We start from the raw sequence: 19,669 nt of genomic DNA on the forward strand, positions 1-19,669 counted from the left end.
CACTCAGTGAACTCTGCCAGCAAAAGACCTACACTGGTGAGCCCAGTGCTGGGCCAGGGGACAGAGATGGAGATGAGGAGGGCACCACGACCTGGGCCCTGCGCTGTTCTTGGGTGTCCTGACAGGATAAGCCCCCACACATGGAGCCGCCACCCCACACTGGCCTGCTGCTTACCTCACTGCATCCGTAGCTGGCACCCTCCCACCCACATCACATGGGAGGCCCCCTGGAGGCCCAGAGGAGGAACCCAAGGAATGTGGGGACCTGGGTAGCAAGGACCGTCTCCCCCCAAATTCCTGCTCCCTTGCCATGGCTGGTTTGGCTCAGTGGTTGGAGCGTCAGCCTGTGGACCAGAGAGTCCTGGGTTCGGTTCCTGCTAGGGGCACGTACCAAAAAAAAAAAAAAAAAATTCCTGCTCCACACAAGTCACGCACCAGAACTAAACAAGCTGGAAAGGACAGAGGCTTCCACCCACCCCAGAGAGGCTGAGGTAGATGTTTATTTTTGCTACAAGGAGAGAAACTTTCTTAGAGAAAAGCAACACCCTAAGTCAGGAAAAAGAGCCAGGCAGCTGATGCCAGCATGAGTCACTACAGGCTTCCCGGCTCACGCTTTGCTCTTTCCCTTCAGGGCCCTGCTGGGGCCCATCGCTCCAGCACCCTCGGGCTCTTCCAGCACAGAGAAGCCCACCAGGCTAGATGGATAGCAGGAAACAGGGAAGAGGCAAAGGGCAGAGGAAGAAAGGGGCAGGGCTGAGACTGAAATAAATGGAACCCCTCGAGGGGGCTGGCAGGGAAACTAGCAAAGAAGCCACTCCAGCTTTGAGACGGTCTGTAAGTTCTGACCTGGAAAGACATCCACAATATGATTCGATAAAAAATTAGAATTAGCCCTGGCCAGTGTAGCTCAGTGGATTGAGGATCATCCCATGGACCGGAAGTCCCGGTTCCATTCCCAGTCAGGGCACATACCTGGGTTGCGGGCTTGATCCCCAGTGGGGAGCGTTCAGGGGGCAGCCAATCGATGTTTCTCTCTTTTATACGATTTTTTTTTTTTTTATCCTCACCCGAGGACATTGTTTTGCATTTATTTTCAGATAGAGCAGGAGGTGGGGGAGAGAAACGTTGATGTGAGAGAGACACATCAACTGGTTGCCACCCACATGACCCCAACCAGGGCCGGGGACAAACTGCAACTGAGGTACGTGCCCTTAACAGGAACCGAACCCGGGACTCTCTGGTCTGCGGGCCGACACTCTAACTGCTGCGCAAAACTGGCCAGGGCTCTCATCAATGTTTCTATCTGTCTCTCCCTAAAAAAATCAATAAAAACATATTTTTAAAAAAATTAAAATTATACATGTGTAAGGGCAGGTGGGGAAATCTCCATACCTTATCTCTTAATTTTGCTGTGAACCTAAAACTACTCGACTGAAAAAAATTAAATTTAAATTAAATTCAAAAGCAAGTTTATAGCTAAGACAAATTCAAACATGCATCCAAAGAAAAACCTGTATACAAAAACCATTATTCATAATAACCAATAACCAAAAGAACACACGATGCTAAGTGAAAGAAGCCAGATACAACATGTCAAATAGTGTACGATTCTGTTTATATAAAATGCCCATTACAGGCAAGTCCAAAGAGACAAAATGTAGATGAGCCCGGCCAGTGTGGCTCAGTGTCACCCCATGGATTGAGAGGTCCCAGTTCAATTCCCTGTCAGGAGGGCACATGCCCAGGTTGCGGGCTTGATCCCCAGTAGGGGGCGTGCAGGAGGCAGCTGATCAATGTTTCTCTCTCAAATCAATGTTTCTATCTCTCTCTCTAAAAAAAAAATCATAAAACCTATATATATTTTTTTTATCCTCACCCGAGGACATTTTTCCATTTTTTGTTCAGACAGAGTGGGAGGGAGAGAGAGGAAGAGAGAGAGAGAGAGAGAGAGAGAAACATCGACGTGAAAGGGACACATCAAGTGGTCGCCACCCGCACGACCAAACAGGGCCGGGAACAAACTGCAACCGAGGTACATGCCCTTAGCGGGAACCGAACCCGGGTCTCTGTGGACCGCAGGCCAACGCTCTAACCACTGAGCCAAACCGGCCAGGGCGAAAATCATAAAACATATTTAAAAAGGAAAGTAGATGAGTGCTTCCAGGGGCGGGGGTGGGGACAGAGGTTCACTGTAAATGGGCACGAGGGACCCTGTAAGGAGGATGGAAACCGAATTCTCCGAAACTGGAACAGTGATGGTTGTGATCATAGATTTACTAAAATCATTGAATTAAACAGTGGATGGGTGAGTTTTATAGTATGTAAATTATACCTTGATAAACTGGTAAAAAAAAAACAATGGAACAAAATAATTCAGAAGTGTATAGAGTGTGAACACTCATGTTTCTCAGTATCTGTGAGGGACTGGGTCCAGGAACCCCGAGGACACCAAATCTTCAGATGCTTAAGTCCCTTTGATAAAATGGGGTAGAATTTGCATATAACCTACATGCATTCTCCCTAATACTTTTAATCATCCCCAGATTACTTTCAATACCTAGTACAATGTAAATGCTATGCAAATAGTTATCCTGTGTTGTTTAGGGAATAATGACAAGAAAATAAAGTCTGTACATTTTCAGACACAACCATCCATCGTTTGTATAACTACACAGTACACATCAGCAACAACATAACATTAAAAAAATTTTTTTCCCATCCGTGTTGAATCTGTGAATGCAGAATCCACAGAAACAGGGCCGACTATACATGTCTAGTGTGTGTATTATATACCTCTCTTCCTTACACCACAACCCTCTGCAGAAATAACCACTGTCTTCAGCTTGATGAGCATCTTTCCTGGTTTTTCCTTAAGGATTATATACACATACATTATACCTGCAGATCTGGTCTTGTGCATTTTCGTGGTTGCCACATACACGAGATTATACTGCATTTGTCTGCAACTTGCTCTTCTCCAAGCCCAGAAGGGGCTTTCCACATCAGCAGGCACAGGATACACAGATCTCTCATGTGCTTTAAGGCTGCATGGCATCCCATAATAGACGTGAACTAGGGTGCCCATATTACACATGTGTGTGGTTCCTGTAACATCAGTGAACTAAGCAATCCCCTGGTGATGGACGTGTAGGTTGTTTCCCACTTTTACTATTACAAACAGAGCTGCAATGAACACCCTTCACATCCTGTGAATTACTGTCCATAGCCGTGGAACCACGAGGTGGGAAGGGTGCAGCCTCATGGCCCCAACAGCCACACCACAGCTAGCTACTACAGCCTCCGCTGCTGCTGTCCTGCCTCCATCGTCCAGTCCAGCCAGCATTTGGACCGCACCACACTCCACAGTCCAGCACATACCCGAATAAGCACACACACCTTGGTCAGCAGCCACTCCTGATGCTTATCAACCATGTGAGGAATCTGAGCAAACAGGCCCGACTGCGCTTACCCCCCAAAGGGGAGGGGATTCGGGCAAGGGGCCAGGAGAAAGGGGGGATCCAGCCACGACGTTACCTCATCATCCTTCCACTCTGAGAAGTCGATCTTGAAGGAGGGCAGGGAGAATTGCTGGCTCACCCCCCTCTTATAGTGGACGGTCTCGGACTGCAGGGCAGGGCTTTTGGGGCTGTACCTGAAGAGGCAGCCAAAAGAAAGGATGGTGAGACTCTGCCAGGAGCAACTGCACTGCTGCATCCCATCCTCGGGGCGATCCTCACCACACAGGACCTCTGAGGCAGGGGCTGCAGCCACTGGTCTTTGGGGACCTAGCAGAAACCCAACTTGCAGGTCCCACCCTGCAAGTCCCAGACCTTCCCTGGTGGGGCAGGAAGCCAGCCTATGTGGCCATGTGGCCCGCACACCCAGAGGGCTTCCTAGGACTTATTGTGCTCACTACCAGCTCTGCCCGGGTCCAGCCTGGTTATTAGTCTTCCAGAGCCCACGCCTACCGGATAACCTGGCTGCCTGTCCAGATACGGCTATGTCTTTCCATTTGGTTTTTACGGTTTGTTGACTTTATTGAACAAACATGGTACAAAAATGTACACAGTACCAAGTGCCCCACCCTGTACCCTTGTGTTTGCTTCCAGCCACCTGCTTCCCTGCCCATCCACAACCAATATCAGTCCTGGGAAAGTCGAGGCGTAGTCACAGCTGTCTCTTCTTTACTATCCCCTACACTCTGCCCTTTACTACTCCTGCACCTCGAGCTGTCCCATGGCCACCATACACAGAGGTGCTATGTAATCTGAACACCACGTTGGTTCCACTGCAGTTTTACTCTGATCCAATCAGGCCCTTACTGGTGGACACCAGATGGTCTCCAGTACCTTGCTTTTCCAAACAATGCTTCTAGGACCCTCTTCTGCCTACATCTTACCCACACATGCAATCACATCCCCAACATAAATTCCCAGAAAAAAATGGCTAGGTCAAAAGAGTAAACATGTTTTCAATTCTGATAAACTCGGGCTTCTCCCCATTCAAGAATCTAACACACACCCTGGCCAGCATGCTTCGTGGTTAGAGCATCAACCTGTGCACCAGAGTCTCAGGTTTGATTCCTGTTCAAGGGCACATACCTGGGTTGCAGGTTTGATCCCCAGCCCTAGTTGGGGCACGTACAGGAGGCAATCAATCAATGTGTCTCTCTCACATCGATGTTTATCTTTCTCCCTCTTTCCCCTTCCCCCTCCCTTCCACTCTCTAAAAATCAATGGAGCCCGCCGGTGTGGCTCAGTGGGTGAGCATCGACCCATGCACCCAGAGGTCACCAGTTGGATTCCCGGTCAGGGCACATGCCCAGGTTGTGGGTCCAATCTCCAGTGGGGTTATGCAGGAGGCGGCAGATTGATGTTCTCTCTCATCAATGTTTCCATCTCTCTCTCCCACTCCCTTCCTCTCTCTCTAAAAATCAATAAAGAAAAAATAAAAAAATAAACATCAATGGAAAAAATACCCAATACACAACCCTTGCCCACCTCCCTCCACCCCACCCCCCACCTGCTTTTCCTTGGGCTTCTCTGTCTGTCTGTCTCTAGGACAAAGGATACTCTCAAAGGCCTTGGCACGTCTGGCCTGAGAAATAGGTTGCTCATGTGCAAAAAGACTCAGAGCCAAGACTCTCAACCACCCCAGATCAAATCTGGCCTCCATGTGGTTTTCTCCCACAGGACAGAGATGGGTGCATTCCTGCCCATTCCATCTGGGTCTGGCCCCACAGACTGGAGGGCAGGCTGGCCGTGGTCATGCTGAAGCTGCAGATTTCAAACTTTTGGGGCCCAAAAGATGCTTATATCAAATAAAACCTCTGAAAGTTCAAATATTTAATTCACACAGACGCAGAACTGCGGGGGCCCTGCCCTGCCACCCCAGGCCCGTCACGGGCCACAGGGACTCACACAGCCATCCCATTCAGAAATTCCTCCACCGCCTGGCAGTAGATGGTGATGGCTACCCGGGCATCGGCATCGAAGGTGAACTCCAGGCTGTAGAGGACTCGGGGCTTCTCGCTGTCCTCAGTGGGGCTGTTGGCACCATCTTTGTACCTGCCAGGCAGGCAGAAGGACAGGCGGTAGGTCAGGGGCATGCTTGCCAGAGCGAGCCCACCCTGCATAGCACACACCATACCTCAAGGGGCCCGAGTTGGCTCCCACCTTTCTAGAAATGCAGAGGGCTGCTCCCTGTTTGGACAAGAGGGCCCAACAACACAGGGTTCTCCCCTTGTCTCCTATCTGCAGAAAGGGAGACAAGTTCTCTTGGTCTAGGGACAGGCCCAAAGCCCTGGTCTAAATCGGTTTCTCAACCCTGACAGCTGGAGCTGTGTCATTCTTGGTTGTGGGGGTATCCTGTGTACTGTGGGGTATTTAACAGTCTCCCTGGTCTCTGCCCACCAGATACCAGGAACACCACCTTCTACAGCTGTAACAACCAAAAATGTCTAGACAGCCCAACGTCACTGGGCTACAGTTACCTGCTGGAGAATCCCTAGTTTAAAGAATCTGGCAAAATCAAGGGTTACCTTACGAGCCGGAGCGAGTCTTTTCGGATGTTCACCAGGCTCCTCAGTGTCTTCACTGGCTCATGCGGAGCAGGGGTGACATAAGGAAACTAGGAGGGAAAAACCCAAAGCAATCCCACATGAGTCCCTAGCCTGGCAGGGGACAGAAAACAGGGATAATCCAAGCACCCACCAGCTGCTCCAGGGCCCTCATGCCAACCACTAGATGACATTATCCTCATTCACATTAAAGTAAACTGCAGGCAACATGGCCGGCACATGGGAGAGCCAGACCAGAGCACCCTGAAGGAGTCTGACCATGTGGCCATGGTCCCCCTATTCCAGGAAGGGGTTTCAGCGAATGTGACCTGGCCTGAGGGATCTGGGGGGGAGCAATTACTGTTGAGGCTCTCAGGCCTCGCTCCCAGAGGTGGGACCCGATGTCCGCCAATGCCCTAAACAAGGCAGGCTTTCCATTCAAGGCTGATGGGCAACCGGGATCCGGTAGGAACGGGTGCACACGTGCACACACACAGCTGTGAAACTGGCGGCATCTGGAAAACGTGGACGCATCAGTGTCAGTCTCTTGCTTGTGAGAGCGCAGTGGAGTTGTACAAGACGCCCTCACCGGGGATAACCGGGTAAAGGGCATATAGGATCTCTTCGCTATTCCCTACACCTGCAGGTGAATCTGGGGGGTCTTGAAGTAAAAGTTAAAAAATAATAACAGATTTACAGGAGGGCTGTTGAGCCAGGCTCTGTGTCGAAGCTAAGGCTTCACAGATGTGGAAGGTAAGGTTCTGTTTTCACTCTCGTGGGCTTGAGAGGGTGGCGGAGGCCAGCACTCTGGGTCCCAGCCCCTGGCCTCCCATCCGTTAAAGGATCCATTGAAGATTTTATGTCAACCAGCTGCCCTGCAGAACCCTGGTCCAGACAATCCCCCCACCCTAGGCAAGGGAGGCCCCGGGACTCAACATCCTCAGGGGATGGAGTCCAGTGTCTCCTGAGAGAGGGGGCCTCCGCCTGGCCCCTCACTTGCACTCGGGACTGAATTCTCACTCAGTGACCCCCTCAAGAGCCCTCTCCTATACCTCTCTATCTTTTTAGTCTCCATTTGTCAACTGTTCTCTTCTTTACTGTCTGCAGCCCCCCCAGGGAACAGAGAAGGATCTGTCCTCGGTTTGGGGTGACTCAGTGCTCGCACGAGGACTTGCAGCTGGGACGCGGATGACTGAAGGCAGGGCCTCGCCCCACCGCCCGCGCCCGGCCGAGACCCACCTGGACTGGGCGATTGCCCAGGAAGTTCAGATCCATATTTTCTCCAAAGAGGTAACCTTCAGGGTGGGGGGTATCGAACTTCTCACCTCCCATGAAAAAGTGTGAAGCAAAGTAGTTTCCTAGTTTAAAAAAAACAAAACAAAAATCAGCTGTAGATTAAGGCTGGACACAATCCAGTGGGAGCACGTGATGGCCAGAGGTTCAGCCTGGAGAAAAGTCCATGAGGAGAGAAGTCATCACGGGCTACCCCTCCCACTCTCACCCAGACTCAGGCCTCAGCCCTCCACCCCGCCCGCCCCACCTCTGCACCCACTCCAACCCTCTTCCCCCTCCAGGACCTCTCCTCCCTGCTCAGGGACTCATCCAGCACCCAGCTCCAACATCACTTCCTTCTCGAGCAGGTTGAGTTGTGTTCCCCACAAGGATATGTTTCAGTCCTAACCCCCGGTACCTGTGCACGTGACCTTATTCAAAAACAGGGTCTTTGCAAACGGAAACAAGTTAAGAGGAGGTCAAATTCAGGGACCAGTCTTCATAAGAGAAAGAGGGAGATCTGGACACACAGACACACACAGAGGGAAGGAGGACATGTGAAGACATAGGCAGAGACTGCGGCGATGTCGTTACAGGCCAAGGAACGACCAGAGCCACCAATAAGGAAAAAGCAAGGAAGGATCCTCCCCTAGAGCCTTCAGAAGGAACCAACCCCGTCGACACCTTGCTCTTGGACTTCTGGCCTCCACAGCTGTAAGAGCACATGAAGTTGTTTTAAGTCACCTGGTTTGTGGTACTTTGTTACAACAGCCCTGGCAACTTAATACACATTCCCCGACACCAGACTAAGTCAGCTCCCCAGCCCCAAATCTAAGCTGAGTCTGAGTTATTTCATCCATCTCTGACTCCTCCCGTGAGTCCTGAGGCTGGAACTCGTCTGGAGGTAAGGCCCAGGAAAAGGCAGAATCAAGCACAGAGCCAGGCTGTCCCTACAAGGCCTTCCAGGTGGGAGACAGGTCCCTGGCCCTGAATCCCCCGCTCCAGCCTCCTCCTGGGACCTTCAAGTCCAACTATGTTATATCCCACTAGTTCCCAGAGTTTCCTCTCCACAGGCAGAAAATGGGTGAGGTAGGCCTCCCCCACGAAGGCCCCCAGGGTTCTCACCATCTGATATTCTCACCTCCTGGGCAGACTCTTCCTACACTGAATAGGGCTGAGCTGTATAACCAGTAGGATACTGTGGAAAGATGGAGCGGGACTGCCCAGGCTCAGGGAAGCAGCCTCCATGTCGTGAAGACTCTACCAACCCTACAGACAGGTCTACACGGTGAGGAACCGAGACCTCCGGCCACCAGCTGTCAACAACTTGCCAGCCCTGTGAGAAAGCCACCTGGGAAGCAGATCCTGCAGCCAGCAGACAGCTTGACTGCAACCTCACGGGAGACTCTGGGCCAAAATCACCAGCTAAGCCGCTCCAAATTTTGAACCCGCAGAAACTATAATAAGCCTCTATTGTTATAAGCGGCTTTCCTCCTTTCTCCTCTCTGAGCTTCTGATTCTAACATGCTCCCGTGGCTGCCAGCCTGGTCAAAGCCACCAGCATCTCCTCCTGGATTACTGTAATCCATTCCACCAGTCTCCCTACTCGCACTTAGCCCTGAAGTCGATTTCCTACATCTCACTGCTCAGAAATTTCTGATGACCACCCAAGCACACTAGAGTAAGTCCCAAACTCCTCCCATGGCCTGCAAGGTCCTATACAATGGCAGACCCTGCCAAACCCATTCACACCCCAGGGCCCTTGCACTTACTGTTTCCTCTGCTTATGAAGTTCTATCTCAAGAGCTCTGTTTGATCCTTTACCTCATGTTTCCTTCTCAGCAAGGCCTTTTCTGATCATTCCTTTTTTAAAAATTTTATTTTTCCTTTATTGATTTTACAGAGAGAGGAACTGAGAGGGAGAGAGAGAGAGAAACATCGATGAGAGAACATCGATTGGCTGCCTCCTGCACGCCCCCCACTGGGGATTGGGCCCACAACCTGGGCATGTGTTCTGACCAGGAATCTAATCAGCGACCTCCTGGTGCGTGGGTCAACACTCAAACACTGAACCACACCAGCCGGACTGATCATTCCTTTTAAATTTACAACCTCTACCCCTCCATCTCGCTTGCTAACCTACCTCCCCCATTCCCATTTTCTGCTTTATTCTCCAGAGCATGTTTCACGACCTGAGGTACTATACACAGGAGGCTCCCACATCTTAGCACCGTTTTAAGTTTTAATAACTTCAGAGATATAAATGCTACAAAATAAAACCTCTAGATTAAGAGGCAATGGACGAGTATTCCTTTTTTTTTACTTCAACTGTATTTTATACATTTTCTTCAATTAATCTGTATTACTTTAAAACAGGAAAAATTATTTTTTTAAAACTGAATACACGAAACAAGGATGTGCATTACAACAGTGGTTGTAATATCACAAAACTGGAACCATGTTCTGGAAAAACATGAATTGTACACTTTAAAAGGATGACTTTAATAGTATGTGAATTTTACCTCAATGAAGCTGTTATTAGGAACTGGAGGAACCTGATCAAGTTGTCACCTTGTAAATCATCCACAATTTTTTTTCGTATTAGATCTTTATGTGATCTTTATATTTGTTGGCAAACAATTTGGAATTAGATGCTATTGCTCTATCAAACCCCTGTTAATTCCTGTCTATTAATTTATGTGGCCCGGCTGGTGTGGCTCAGTGGTTGAGTGTCAACCCATGCACCAAGAGGTCGCCAGTTCGATTCCTGGTCAGGGCACATGCCCAGGTTGTGGGTCCAATCCCCAGTGGGGGGGCATGCAGGAGGCAGGTGCCTCTCAGCACAAAGGAGTTGCAAAGCAAACACAACTCACAAAGAGGAGCTTGGGAACACCTCATAGAGCAGCCCCACGGCTCAGACGTGGAACACATGCACTTGGAGAAGAATGAACCAGATGAGGGAAGGAAGCGCCAGGTCTAAGACGCGGCAGGAGAAGCATGAAAGGACAAGAGTATGGAAAGGCTAACGGTGAATTCTGAATGGAGGGTATTCTATATTTTCCTACATGTGTTTCAGATGCTCATAGATTTCTTAGAGAGGAAGGGAGAAGGAGAGAGAGAGAGAGAGAAACATCAATAGGTTGTCTCCTGCACACCCTACACTGGGGTTCAAGCCCGCAACCCAGGCATGTGCCCTGACTGAGGACCCCTCAGTCCATGGGACAATGCTCAACCACTGAGCCGGGCTGCTCACATTTTTTAAAAAGGAACTTTTAGAGAAGAAATGTATGCATCATTTCTAGTAGCAACTCCCAAGTGTGCGTGTATGTATGCATGTGTGTGCGTGCATGTATAAATGTACCATGCATAGTGTACATACAGGTGTATGTGTGTTGTGCTTGCGGGTGCATGTATGTGTATATGGCATGTGTATGCTGTGTGCACATTGTGTGTCTCTGTGTGTGTACACACTTTTGGACCAAATAGAGCAAGCACAGCTAATAGGAGGGAGAACGGGAAATGAGAAAAGGTGACCGGGGAGAAACAGAAAAAAGGCATAATAAAGGTGAGAAGAGAATAAAGGTGACCAGCTCTTCCTCCATCCCCCGAGGCAGTGCCCTGGCTGGGTTTTCTCCTGGAACCCATCAAAGGGGGACAGATCCTGCCTCCACTTTCTTTTTTTTAATCCTCACCTGAGGACATGCTTAGAGAGAAAGGGAGAAAGAGAGAGAGAGAAACATCGATGTGAGAAAAACACTGGTCAGTTGCCTTCCCTAGGGATCAAACCCGCAATCCAGGTACGTGTCCTGACCAGGAATCTAACCAGCAACCTCTGGTGCAGGGGACTGGTGCTCAACCAACTGAGCCACTCCAGCCAGGCCCTGCCCCCACTTTCTATGTGGGAAACTGTGCTCAGAAGTTACCAAGGTGGTGAGAAACATCTGTAACAAAAATAAATTAATTAAAAAAAAAAAAAGAAGTCACCAAGGTGATGATGGTGGAGCCGGGCTCAAACCTGCTGACTCCAAGGTCACCGAGTCTCAGCCCCACACCGGTGCCTCCCCTCCTACAGGACGAGGATGGCGATGGCGATCATTGGTCAGTGGTGTCATCTCTGGTCACAAAGGGAGGCTGTTCACACACAATGAACCACGTGCAAAGGCCTCCCGGATCAGAAAATCCTTCTGTGGCCACACTCGGAGGGCCTGCCAGAGGCCATGACTTCAGCCGAGAGCCTCAGCAATATGGCGCACTCCAGGACACCATGGCCTGAGCCTCAGTGGGCCACCCTCGAACAGGACAGCTAAACAAAGTCATGCCCCTGGCCCCTCCTTCCTGTCACCAGTAGTGGGGCACTGAAGTTCAGATGGTTCACCTCCTCTCTGACCAGGGGGTTCAGACTCTGCCCCACTTAAGGGTGTCCATTTGGCATGGATAACAAAGGTGAACAGCCACTGACACAAAGACTAAGAGTGCCTCCCCGGGAGGTTACCAGCATTCCCATACATGGCCCCGTTTTCCTTTAGACACCAGGTGCAGAAGGACACACATCTCATCATATTCTAGAGATGACAGAAATCAAAGCCACAAGGCCACCAGTTAGTGGCTGTCTCGGTGACAGCCAGTGGAGGGTGGACAGGGATTGTCCCTTTGGGCCACAGAGCAAGCCAAATAGACTTCTGGATTTCCCTTTTGTTTTTTGTCTTTTTTTTTAATCCTCACCCAAGGATATTTTTCCATTTATCTTCAGATAGAGTGGGAGGGAGAAAGAGAAGAAGAGAAAGAAAGAGAGAGAGAGAGAGAAACATTGAAGTGAGAGAGACACATCGATTGGTTGCCTCCCCCACAACCCCAACCAGGGCTGGGAATGAACCGCAACCGAGGTATGTATGTGCCCTCGGCTGGAATTAAATCCAGGACTCTTTAGTCCATAGGCCGGCGCTCTAACCGCTGAACCAAACTGGCCAGGGCTTCCCTTTTGTTTTGTCAGTTCCACTTTCAAATGTGTGTGTTGTACAAGTGCGCAATGACCGTCATTTACAACAGAAAAAATGAAAACATTCTAAATTACCTAAATGAACCAACCAGCTGAGGGAGGCACCAGAATGTGCAAAGATCTCCAGGGAACCAGTGAAAAGGCAAACCGCAGGTCAGCATGGAGAACACGGCACAGATGGATTCCACTAAATGAAGTGTCTCAAAGGATCCAACCAAATTGTTGGCAGGAACCTCCAAGGAAGTGGGGAGAGGGCTGGGAAGAATAACACGGAGACTTTCACATTCTCCCCAAAAATATCTGAATTGCTTGAATCCTCTGCTACGGAGATTTTTTTTAAAAACCCGAGTTTAGCCCTGGCCAGTTTGGCTCAGCGGTTAGAGCGTCGGCCTGCGGTCCGGAGAGACCGGGGTTCGGTTCCCGCTAAGGGCACGTACTTTGGTTGCAGTTTGTCCCCGGCCCTGGTTGGTCGTGTGGGTGGCAGCCACTCGATGTGTCCCTTCATGTCGATGTTTCTCTCTCTCTCTCCCTCCCACTCTATCTGTACAAAAAATGGAAAAATATCCTCAGGTGAGGATAAAAAAAAACAAAAAAAAAACCCCGAGTTTATCAAGAAACTAGAGTTTGGGACTCAGCTACAGACTGAATGTTTGTGTGTGCCCCCGACCCCCAAATGCACAGGTTAAAACCTAACCCCCAGTGTGATGATACTTGAAAGTAGAGCCTTGAGGGTGGTTAGGTCTGAGGATGGAGCTCTGATGAATGGGATCCTCATTTCACCCCGACTCATGAAGCAGGACTGTGCGCCTTGGGGGTGCCCGCCATCGTCCTGACTCCTGAGGGCCACCTGCTTGGGAAACAGGGCTCCAAGTGCCTGACATGGTGTCCTTTCCGTCAAGGTTCTGGGTAACCGAGCCTCCCACCTCATATTCCTGATGCTGCGGCCTGACGATAAAGCAATTCCCAACAGCAAATGTTACCACACCTCAACCTAAGGGCCAGGTGCCCACTCACCACTCTGCAAACTAGTGATTCTGCTCTGCAGTGCCCACTTCAGTCCCTCTGGCCCACAGAGCTGCTCACATCTTTCAACTCCGAGGTGAGGCCTCCCATGACCTCCCTACAGGCCATCTGCAACTTGCCAGCAAATCCTGTTTTTCCTTGTTTGTTGATTGGTTCACACTCTGTCCTCCCCCTGCCAAGACAGGGGTCATATGTTTGTTCACTGCCCCATGTCCCCAGTGTCCCCCACCATGGCCTGCATATAGTAGGGCTCAATAAAAATTAACCAAATAAGTCTGGCTGGTGTGGCTCGGTCAATTCCTGGTCACGACACATGCCCAGGTTGCGGGACCAATCCCCAGTGGGGGCATGCAGGAGGCGGCCAATCAATGTTCTCTCTCGATGTTTCTATCTCTCTCTCCCTCTCACTTCCTCTCTCTCTAAAATCAATAAAGGAAAAAAAATGTTTTAAAGAAATTAACCAAATAAAAGAAGGTATTACTATTATTATTGCTATTACTATTTGACAGACAAGAAAATAGGAACAGCCCTGGCAGGTTTGGTTCAGCAATTAGAGCGTCAGCCCACGGACCAATGCATCATGAGTTCGATTCTGGTCAAGGGCATGTACCTCGGTTGTGGTTCGTCCCCGGCCCTGGTCGGGTCATGCAGGAGGCAACCAGTTGATGTGGCTCTATCACATCGATGTTTCTCTCCGTCTCTCTCTCTCCCTCCCTCCCACTCTATCTGATAATAAGTAGAAAAATATCCTCAGGTGAAGAATAAAGAAAATAGGAACAGAGAGGTCCAGTAACCAGCTCAAGCCACACATAAGTGAGAGGTGGTGTCCTCACTGAAAACCCATGCTGACCCAAAAGCTCGTACTCTCTACTATGCCAATCCAGTATGTGTGTTTTCAACACCACCAAGAAATTCTCATTCTCAGAAGATGTTGACTGGGTGGCCTATAAATTTTTAGCTCAATTCTGACACTATCTACCTGCAGACAGCAGTGGATCCCACAGGTTAAGGGCTCTGTTCCACATGACTGTCCCCTACTTCAGATGCCAATCACAAGTCCAGGTTGTCACCTATGCTTCTGCCCGATCAACTCTAGATCAGAGGTTCCCACGACTTCCTCCTCGGGTTCATTCATTGCCAGAGTGGCTCACAGATCTCAGGAAAACAGTTCACTTACCAGGTTACCAGTTTAAAAGGACATGACCTGGGAACGGCCAGATGGAAGAGGTGCGCAGGGTGAGCTGTGGGAAGGGATGCGGGGCCTCCATGCTCCCTCTTTGTGCACCTCCCAGCACCAGTGTGCTCACCAACCTTGAAGCCCTCCAAGCCCATCCTTTTGGGTATTTATGGAGGCTTCAGTACACAGGCATGATCAACTAAATCACTGACCTCTGGCGATCATCTCAACCTCCAGCACTCTAACCACACAGTTGGCTCCTCTGGCAGTCGGCCGCCATTCTCAGGTGCTTTCCAGAAATCATGTCATTGACGTAAACTCAGATGTGATCGAAAGGGGTTATTCTCACTTTACCTCTCATCACTTAGGAAATTTCAAGGGTTTTAGAAGCTCTGTGCCAGAAACAGATGAAGACCAAATATATAATTTTTTGTTGTTAATCCTCACCCGAGGATATTTTTCCACTGATTTTTAGAGAGACACAGATTGGTTGCCTCCTGCAAGTGCCCTGATGGGGGTGGGGTGGGGATCCAACCCGAATCCAGGTACATGCCCTTGATCAGGAACTGAACCCTTGACCCTTCAGTGCACAGGCCGGTGCTCTAATCACTTAGCTGCTGGCCAGGGCCCAAATATATACTTTTTATTATAAATCACAATTATCCCTGCCAGGTAAACTATGACATTAATAGACATGCTCTATGTCCGCCTCCTAAGAAACACAACTGGCCCTGGAACCTGGGACACTGGTATGGATGTCACTCAGCGGCCCAGGTCGTCATTCCCACTGCAATGGAGAGGGAGCAGGAGAGGTGAGAAGGCATCTGTGGAGGCTAGGAAAAGCTCATGATTCCACCCTCGGAAATGTGTCTCATTCTGTAACAAGACAGATGTTTCCGGTTCCGGCTTCCTGAAATCCATGAAATCTGCTGCCGCTAGGCCCCAGCTGGTCCTGCCCACCAGGAGATCAGTATATATCACAGCCCCCCTCCCCACCGAGAGTACAGATCTCAGGAAAGCATCTTTAGGCCCTCAAGAAGACCCTGCCAGGAGCACCCCACAGCCTGTGAGCCTGTTCCCAAATGGTCAGAGAGAAGAGACTGACCCCAAGGGGGTCTCAACCACCTCTCATCTCCCTGCGCATGGAGGTCACGCACATGCACTGAACAGCTCGTCTCTGCTTGCCACTCAGGCCATGACGCAGCGCTCATAACCTCTCTGGGCCTGTGCCCATCTGTGACCTGGGAGGCCTCAGTGAAGCACACTGGCTACAGACTGAAAGAGGGCAGCTCGGGATGCCCTAGGATAAAAAGAGCCTTGGAAAGGCGAAAAGACACCTGACGAGCATTTTGCTGCCCAGCCTCCCTCTAGTGTGAAAGTCTTAACACAGTGGGGTGATTTTAGAAGCTCTCATACCCCAGCAAGAAAGGAGCACTAAGCAGAGTCTGGTTCTCTGAGTTCCCATAATTTTTGTAGCCACCTTTTTTCAGGGGAAGGGATCCTCCCTAAGCTTACACGCCTCTTCTGGAAACAGCCTCCACCACCCGCAGGGGTGGGCCCATCCACCACCAGAGGCACAAGGCTCTTGCCCTCCGGATACAGCCAGCTGGCCAAGGTGGACACCTGATTGTGCTGGGCCAATAACCACAGATTCTCTCCCCCGTGGAACTGGGCTATGGAATCGGACTGGGGACCATAGGCTTTGGTCCTTGAGGGCCCCTGGTGGGTGACAGTAGGCTTCACAAATGTCACAGTGGCACGACGCTAAGGCCAGAGTGGAACAGGGGCTCTTCATTCTGAAGGTTTCCACTTCTTGATTACCCACCCTTGGGTTCCAGAGGACACCCCCTTCCTTCCAATGTATTCCATTTCTTGCCTAAGCTAATTTCCATAAACACCATAGCAACAGCCAATTTCCAAAGAATTAAAAAAATATATAATAAAAAACACTTAGGAAAGAACAGCAAATCAGGGAGAAAAGAGAGGCAATCCAATATAAAATATATGGCCATGGTGGAGTGGGTGAGTGGTTGGAGCATCGGCCGGCACATTCAATTCCCCGTCAATGGCACTGACCAGGATTGCAGGTTCCATACAGGCTCCAGTCCAGTCGGGTGCATGTGGGAGGCAACAGATCACTGTGTCTCTCACATTCTGTTTATTTGTTTCTCTCTCTCTCTTTCTCTCCCACCTCCCTTCTTTTCTCCCTCCTCCTTCCCTTGCATTCTCTCCAAAAATCAATGAAAAAAGTATCCTCAGGTGAGGATGAACAAAAACAACAACAAAATATGCAAAAGATGTCACCAGACCCCTCACAAAAGGAGGAAGAGAATAGCAGTTGACATATAAAAAGGTGCCCAACCTCATGAGATAAGCCTGGCTAAAATGAAAAAGCAAAACCACAGCCCTGCCTGTGTGGCTCAGTGACTGGGCACCAGTCCCATGGACTGAGAGGTCCCCGTTTGATTTCCGATCAGGGCACAGTGGGGGGCGTGTAGGAGGCACGCAGGAGGCAGCCAATGGATGTTTCTCTCTCACACTGATGTTTCTACCACTTTCTCCCTTCCTTTTTCTTTCTCTGAAAAATCAATAGAAACTTTTTTTTAATTTAAAAAAAGAAAAGTGCCCTGGCCGGTTTGGCTCAGTGGTTGGAGCGTCGGCCTATGGTCCAGAGACCCGGGTTCGGTTCCCACTGAGGGCACGTACCTCAGTTGCAGTTTGTCCCCGGCCCTGGCTGGGTCGTGTGGGTGGCAGCCACTCGATGTGTCCCTTTCATGTCGATGTTTCTCTCTCTCTCTCTCTCTCCCCCCCTCCCACTCTGTCTGAACAAAAAATGGAACAATGTCCTCGGGTGAGGAAATAAATAAATAAGAAAAAAAGAAAAGCAACAAATAAAACACACCCTGCTACTAGCAGTGTTGGTGAGGACTCAGAGCCAAGAGAACTCTGCCGCTCAGCCCGTGGGGGTGCACATGGGTCAGTCAACTTGTGAAACTGTAAAAACTGCTGATGTCGCACATGTGCACCTGGGACCCCAACACCCACTCCCAGGTAAGAAAGTGGACTGAAAGAGAGGAGTAACTTAGAGTAATCAAAGTCACGGTCAGAAAAAAGAGTGGCAGTTGCCCAGCCAGTGTGGCTCAGTGGACTGAGCATTGTCCCATTGCCTGAAGGTCCCAGTTCAACCCCTGGTCAGGGCACATGCCCTGCTGTGGGCTCGATCCTCAGTGGGAGGGGCGTGCAGGAGGCGGCCGATTGATGTTTCTCTCTCACATCGATGTTTCTATCTCTCTCTCTTTCTCTTTCTTAAAAATAAATAAATAAATAAATAAAATATATTTTTGAAAAAGAGATATAGAGTGGTGGTTGCCAGGGGCTGAGGCAAGGGGAATAGTATTTAGTGCTTTATGGGGACAGAGATTCCATTTCACAAGATGAAATGAGTCATGGGGTGATGGAGATGATGGGGATGATGGCCGCATAACAATGTAAATGTATAAAAATGGTGAAGATAGTAATTGTTGTATGTATTTTACCACAATTAACGAAGCTAAGAAAAAGAAATGGACCCAGACAAATAGATGCATGGGCACCAAAGCCAGCCACAAGTGTCCATGGCAGCACTTTGCCTAAGAGCCCGAAGCAGGAATTCTCCCAATGCCCGTCCACATCAGTGGATGAACACAGGAGCATCAACTGAAGATCACATAGCAAAGAAAGGAAACCAGCTACTGCCCATGAACCGTGTGTCAGGGCCTCTCATCAGCAAACGTGGAGGGAAAGAGTGCCAGTTAAGTTTATATCAAGTCCAAAAGTAGGCAAAACTCGCCTCACCTGGGGGAGATCAGGAGGGCTTTCCCAGAGAGGAAGAAGATTTTGAAGGGGCACCACGGGGCTTCAGGGACGACTACTGTCACAGTTCTTCAACACCTTCTCTCTGTGACCATTCATCAAGCTGCCTGCTTGTGATTTGTACATTTTCTATATGTTACACCTTGATTTTAAATATATATGTGAAGCCCTGGCCAGTCTGGCTCAGCGGTTAGGGCGTCGGCCTGCAGATTATAAGGTCACAGGTTGGATTCCCAGTCAAGGGCATGTACCTAGGTTCCAGGTTCTATCCCTGGCCCTGGTTGTGCAGGTTTGTGCAGGAGGCAACCGATGGGGGGTGGGGGGGTGGGGTGTGTGTGTGTGTGTGTGTGTGTGTGTGTGTGTCTCCCTCCCTCTCTTCTCTATCTAAAAATCAATGGGAAAATATCCTCAGGTGAGGTTTTGTTTGCTTGTTTGAATCCTCGCCCGAGGACATTTTTGCATTTATCTTCAGACAGAGTAGGAGGAAGAGAGGGGGTTAGAGAGAGAGAGAAATATCAATGTGAGAGAGACACATTGCTGGTTGCCACCCACACAACCCCAATCAGGGCCGGGGACAAACTGCAACCCAGGTACGAGCCCTTAGTGGGAACCGAACCTGGAACTCTCTGATCCGCGGGCCAGTGCTCTAACCACTGAGTCAAACCAGCCAGGGCCTCAGGCGAGGTTTAACAAAAATAAAATAAAATAAATATATATGTGAATACATTTTTAATGCACTGAACTGAGTACAAGTCCTTATTTCCATTCCCCCTAAAGGCTCCCAGGGTCTTGTCACTCAGGGATAGTACAAGGACCACGAATTCCATGGGGCAGGAGATCTGAACAGCAGAAAGCTGAAGTTATCAGAAAAGAGGATGCCAGGGCAGACAGGAGGGAGTCAGCATGGTGGTCTGCCCACCTCAGGAGGTCAGCCCAGGGGTGCCCAGGACCGAGGGGGAGGGCCCAAGTCAACAGGATGAAAAGATGTTCTTTCTAATGGGCCTTAGGCCTTCGTTAAGGCACGGGTGGACAGATGTCCCAATGTCGAGTCATTCCTTAATTCTTTTTTTAAAAAAAATGTTTGTACTGATTTTAGAGAGAGGAAGGAAGGGAAAGGGGAAGAGAGAGAGAAAAACATTGATCAGCTACCTCCCACATGCCCCCTACTGGGGATCAGGCCCACAAGCTGGGCATGAGCCCCCACCAGGAATCGAACCAGCAACCTCTCAGTGCATGGGACGACACCCAGCCAAGCCACACCAGCCGGGGCCCTCAAGGCTCTTGCTTCCTC

At 49.8% G+C, this 19,669-nt stretch overlaps 1 protein-coding gene across 3 annotated transcripts in view; it reads right to left on the bottom strand.

Moving 5' to 3' along the window:
* The window catches only part of MGRN1 (mahogunin ring finger 1), a 51,143-nt gene that overhangs the window by 23,153 nt on the left and 8,321 nt on the right, over positions 1-19,669 (bottom strand). For all 3 annotated transcript variants that reach the window (XM_036279245.1, XM_036279246.1, XM_036279243.1), the window contains exons 2-5: positions 7,298-7,416; positions 6,041-6,129; positions 5,421-5,567; positions 3,535-3,652 (exon numbers count right to left, since the gene is read on the bottom strand). In XM_036279245.1, coding sequence (XP_036135138.1) covers positions 3,535-3,652; positions 5,421-5,567; positions 6,041-6,129; positions 7,298-7,416 — 473 coding nt within the window. The remainder of the gene's footprint in view (positions 1-3,534; positions 3,653-5,420; positions 5,568-6,040; positions 6,130-7,297; positions 7,417-19,669) is intronic.

The sequence above is a fragment of the Molossus molossus genome, unplaced genomic scaffold, assembly GCF_014108415.1.
Source record: "Molossus molossus isolate mMolMol1 unplaced genomic scaffold, mMolMol1.p scaffold_m16_p_3, whole genome shotgun sequence".
In the NCBI taxonomy this organism is placed as follows: domain Eukaryota; kingdom Metazoa; phylum Chordata; class Mammalia; order Chiroptera; family Molossidae; genus Molossus; species Molossus molossus.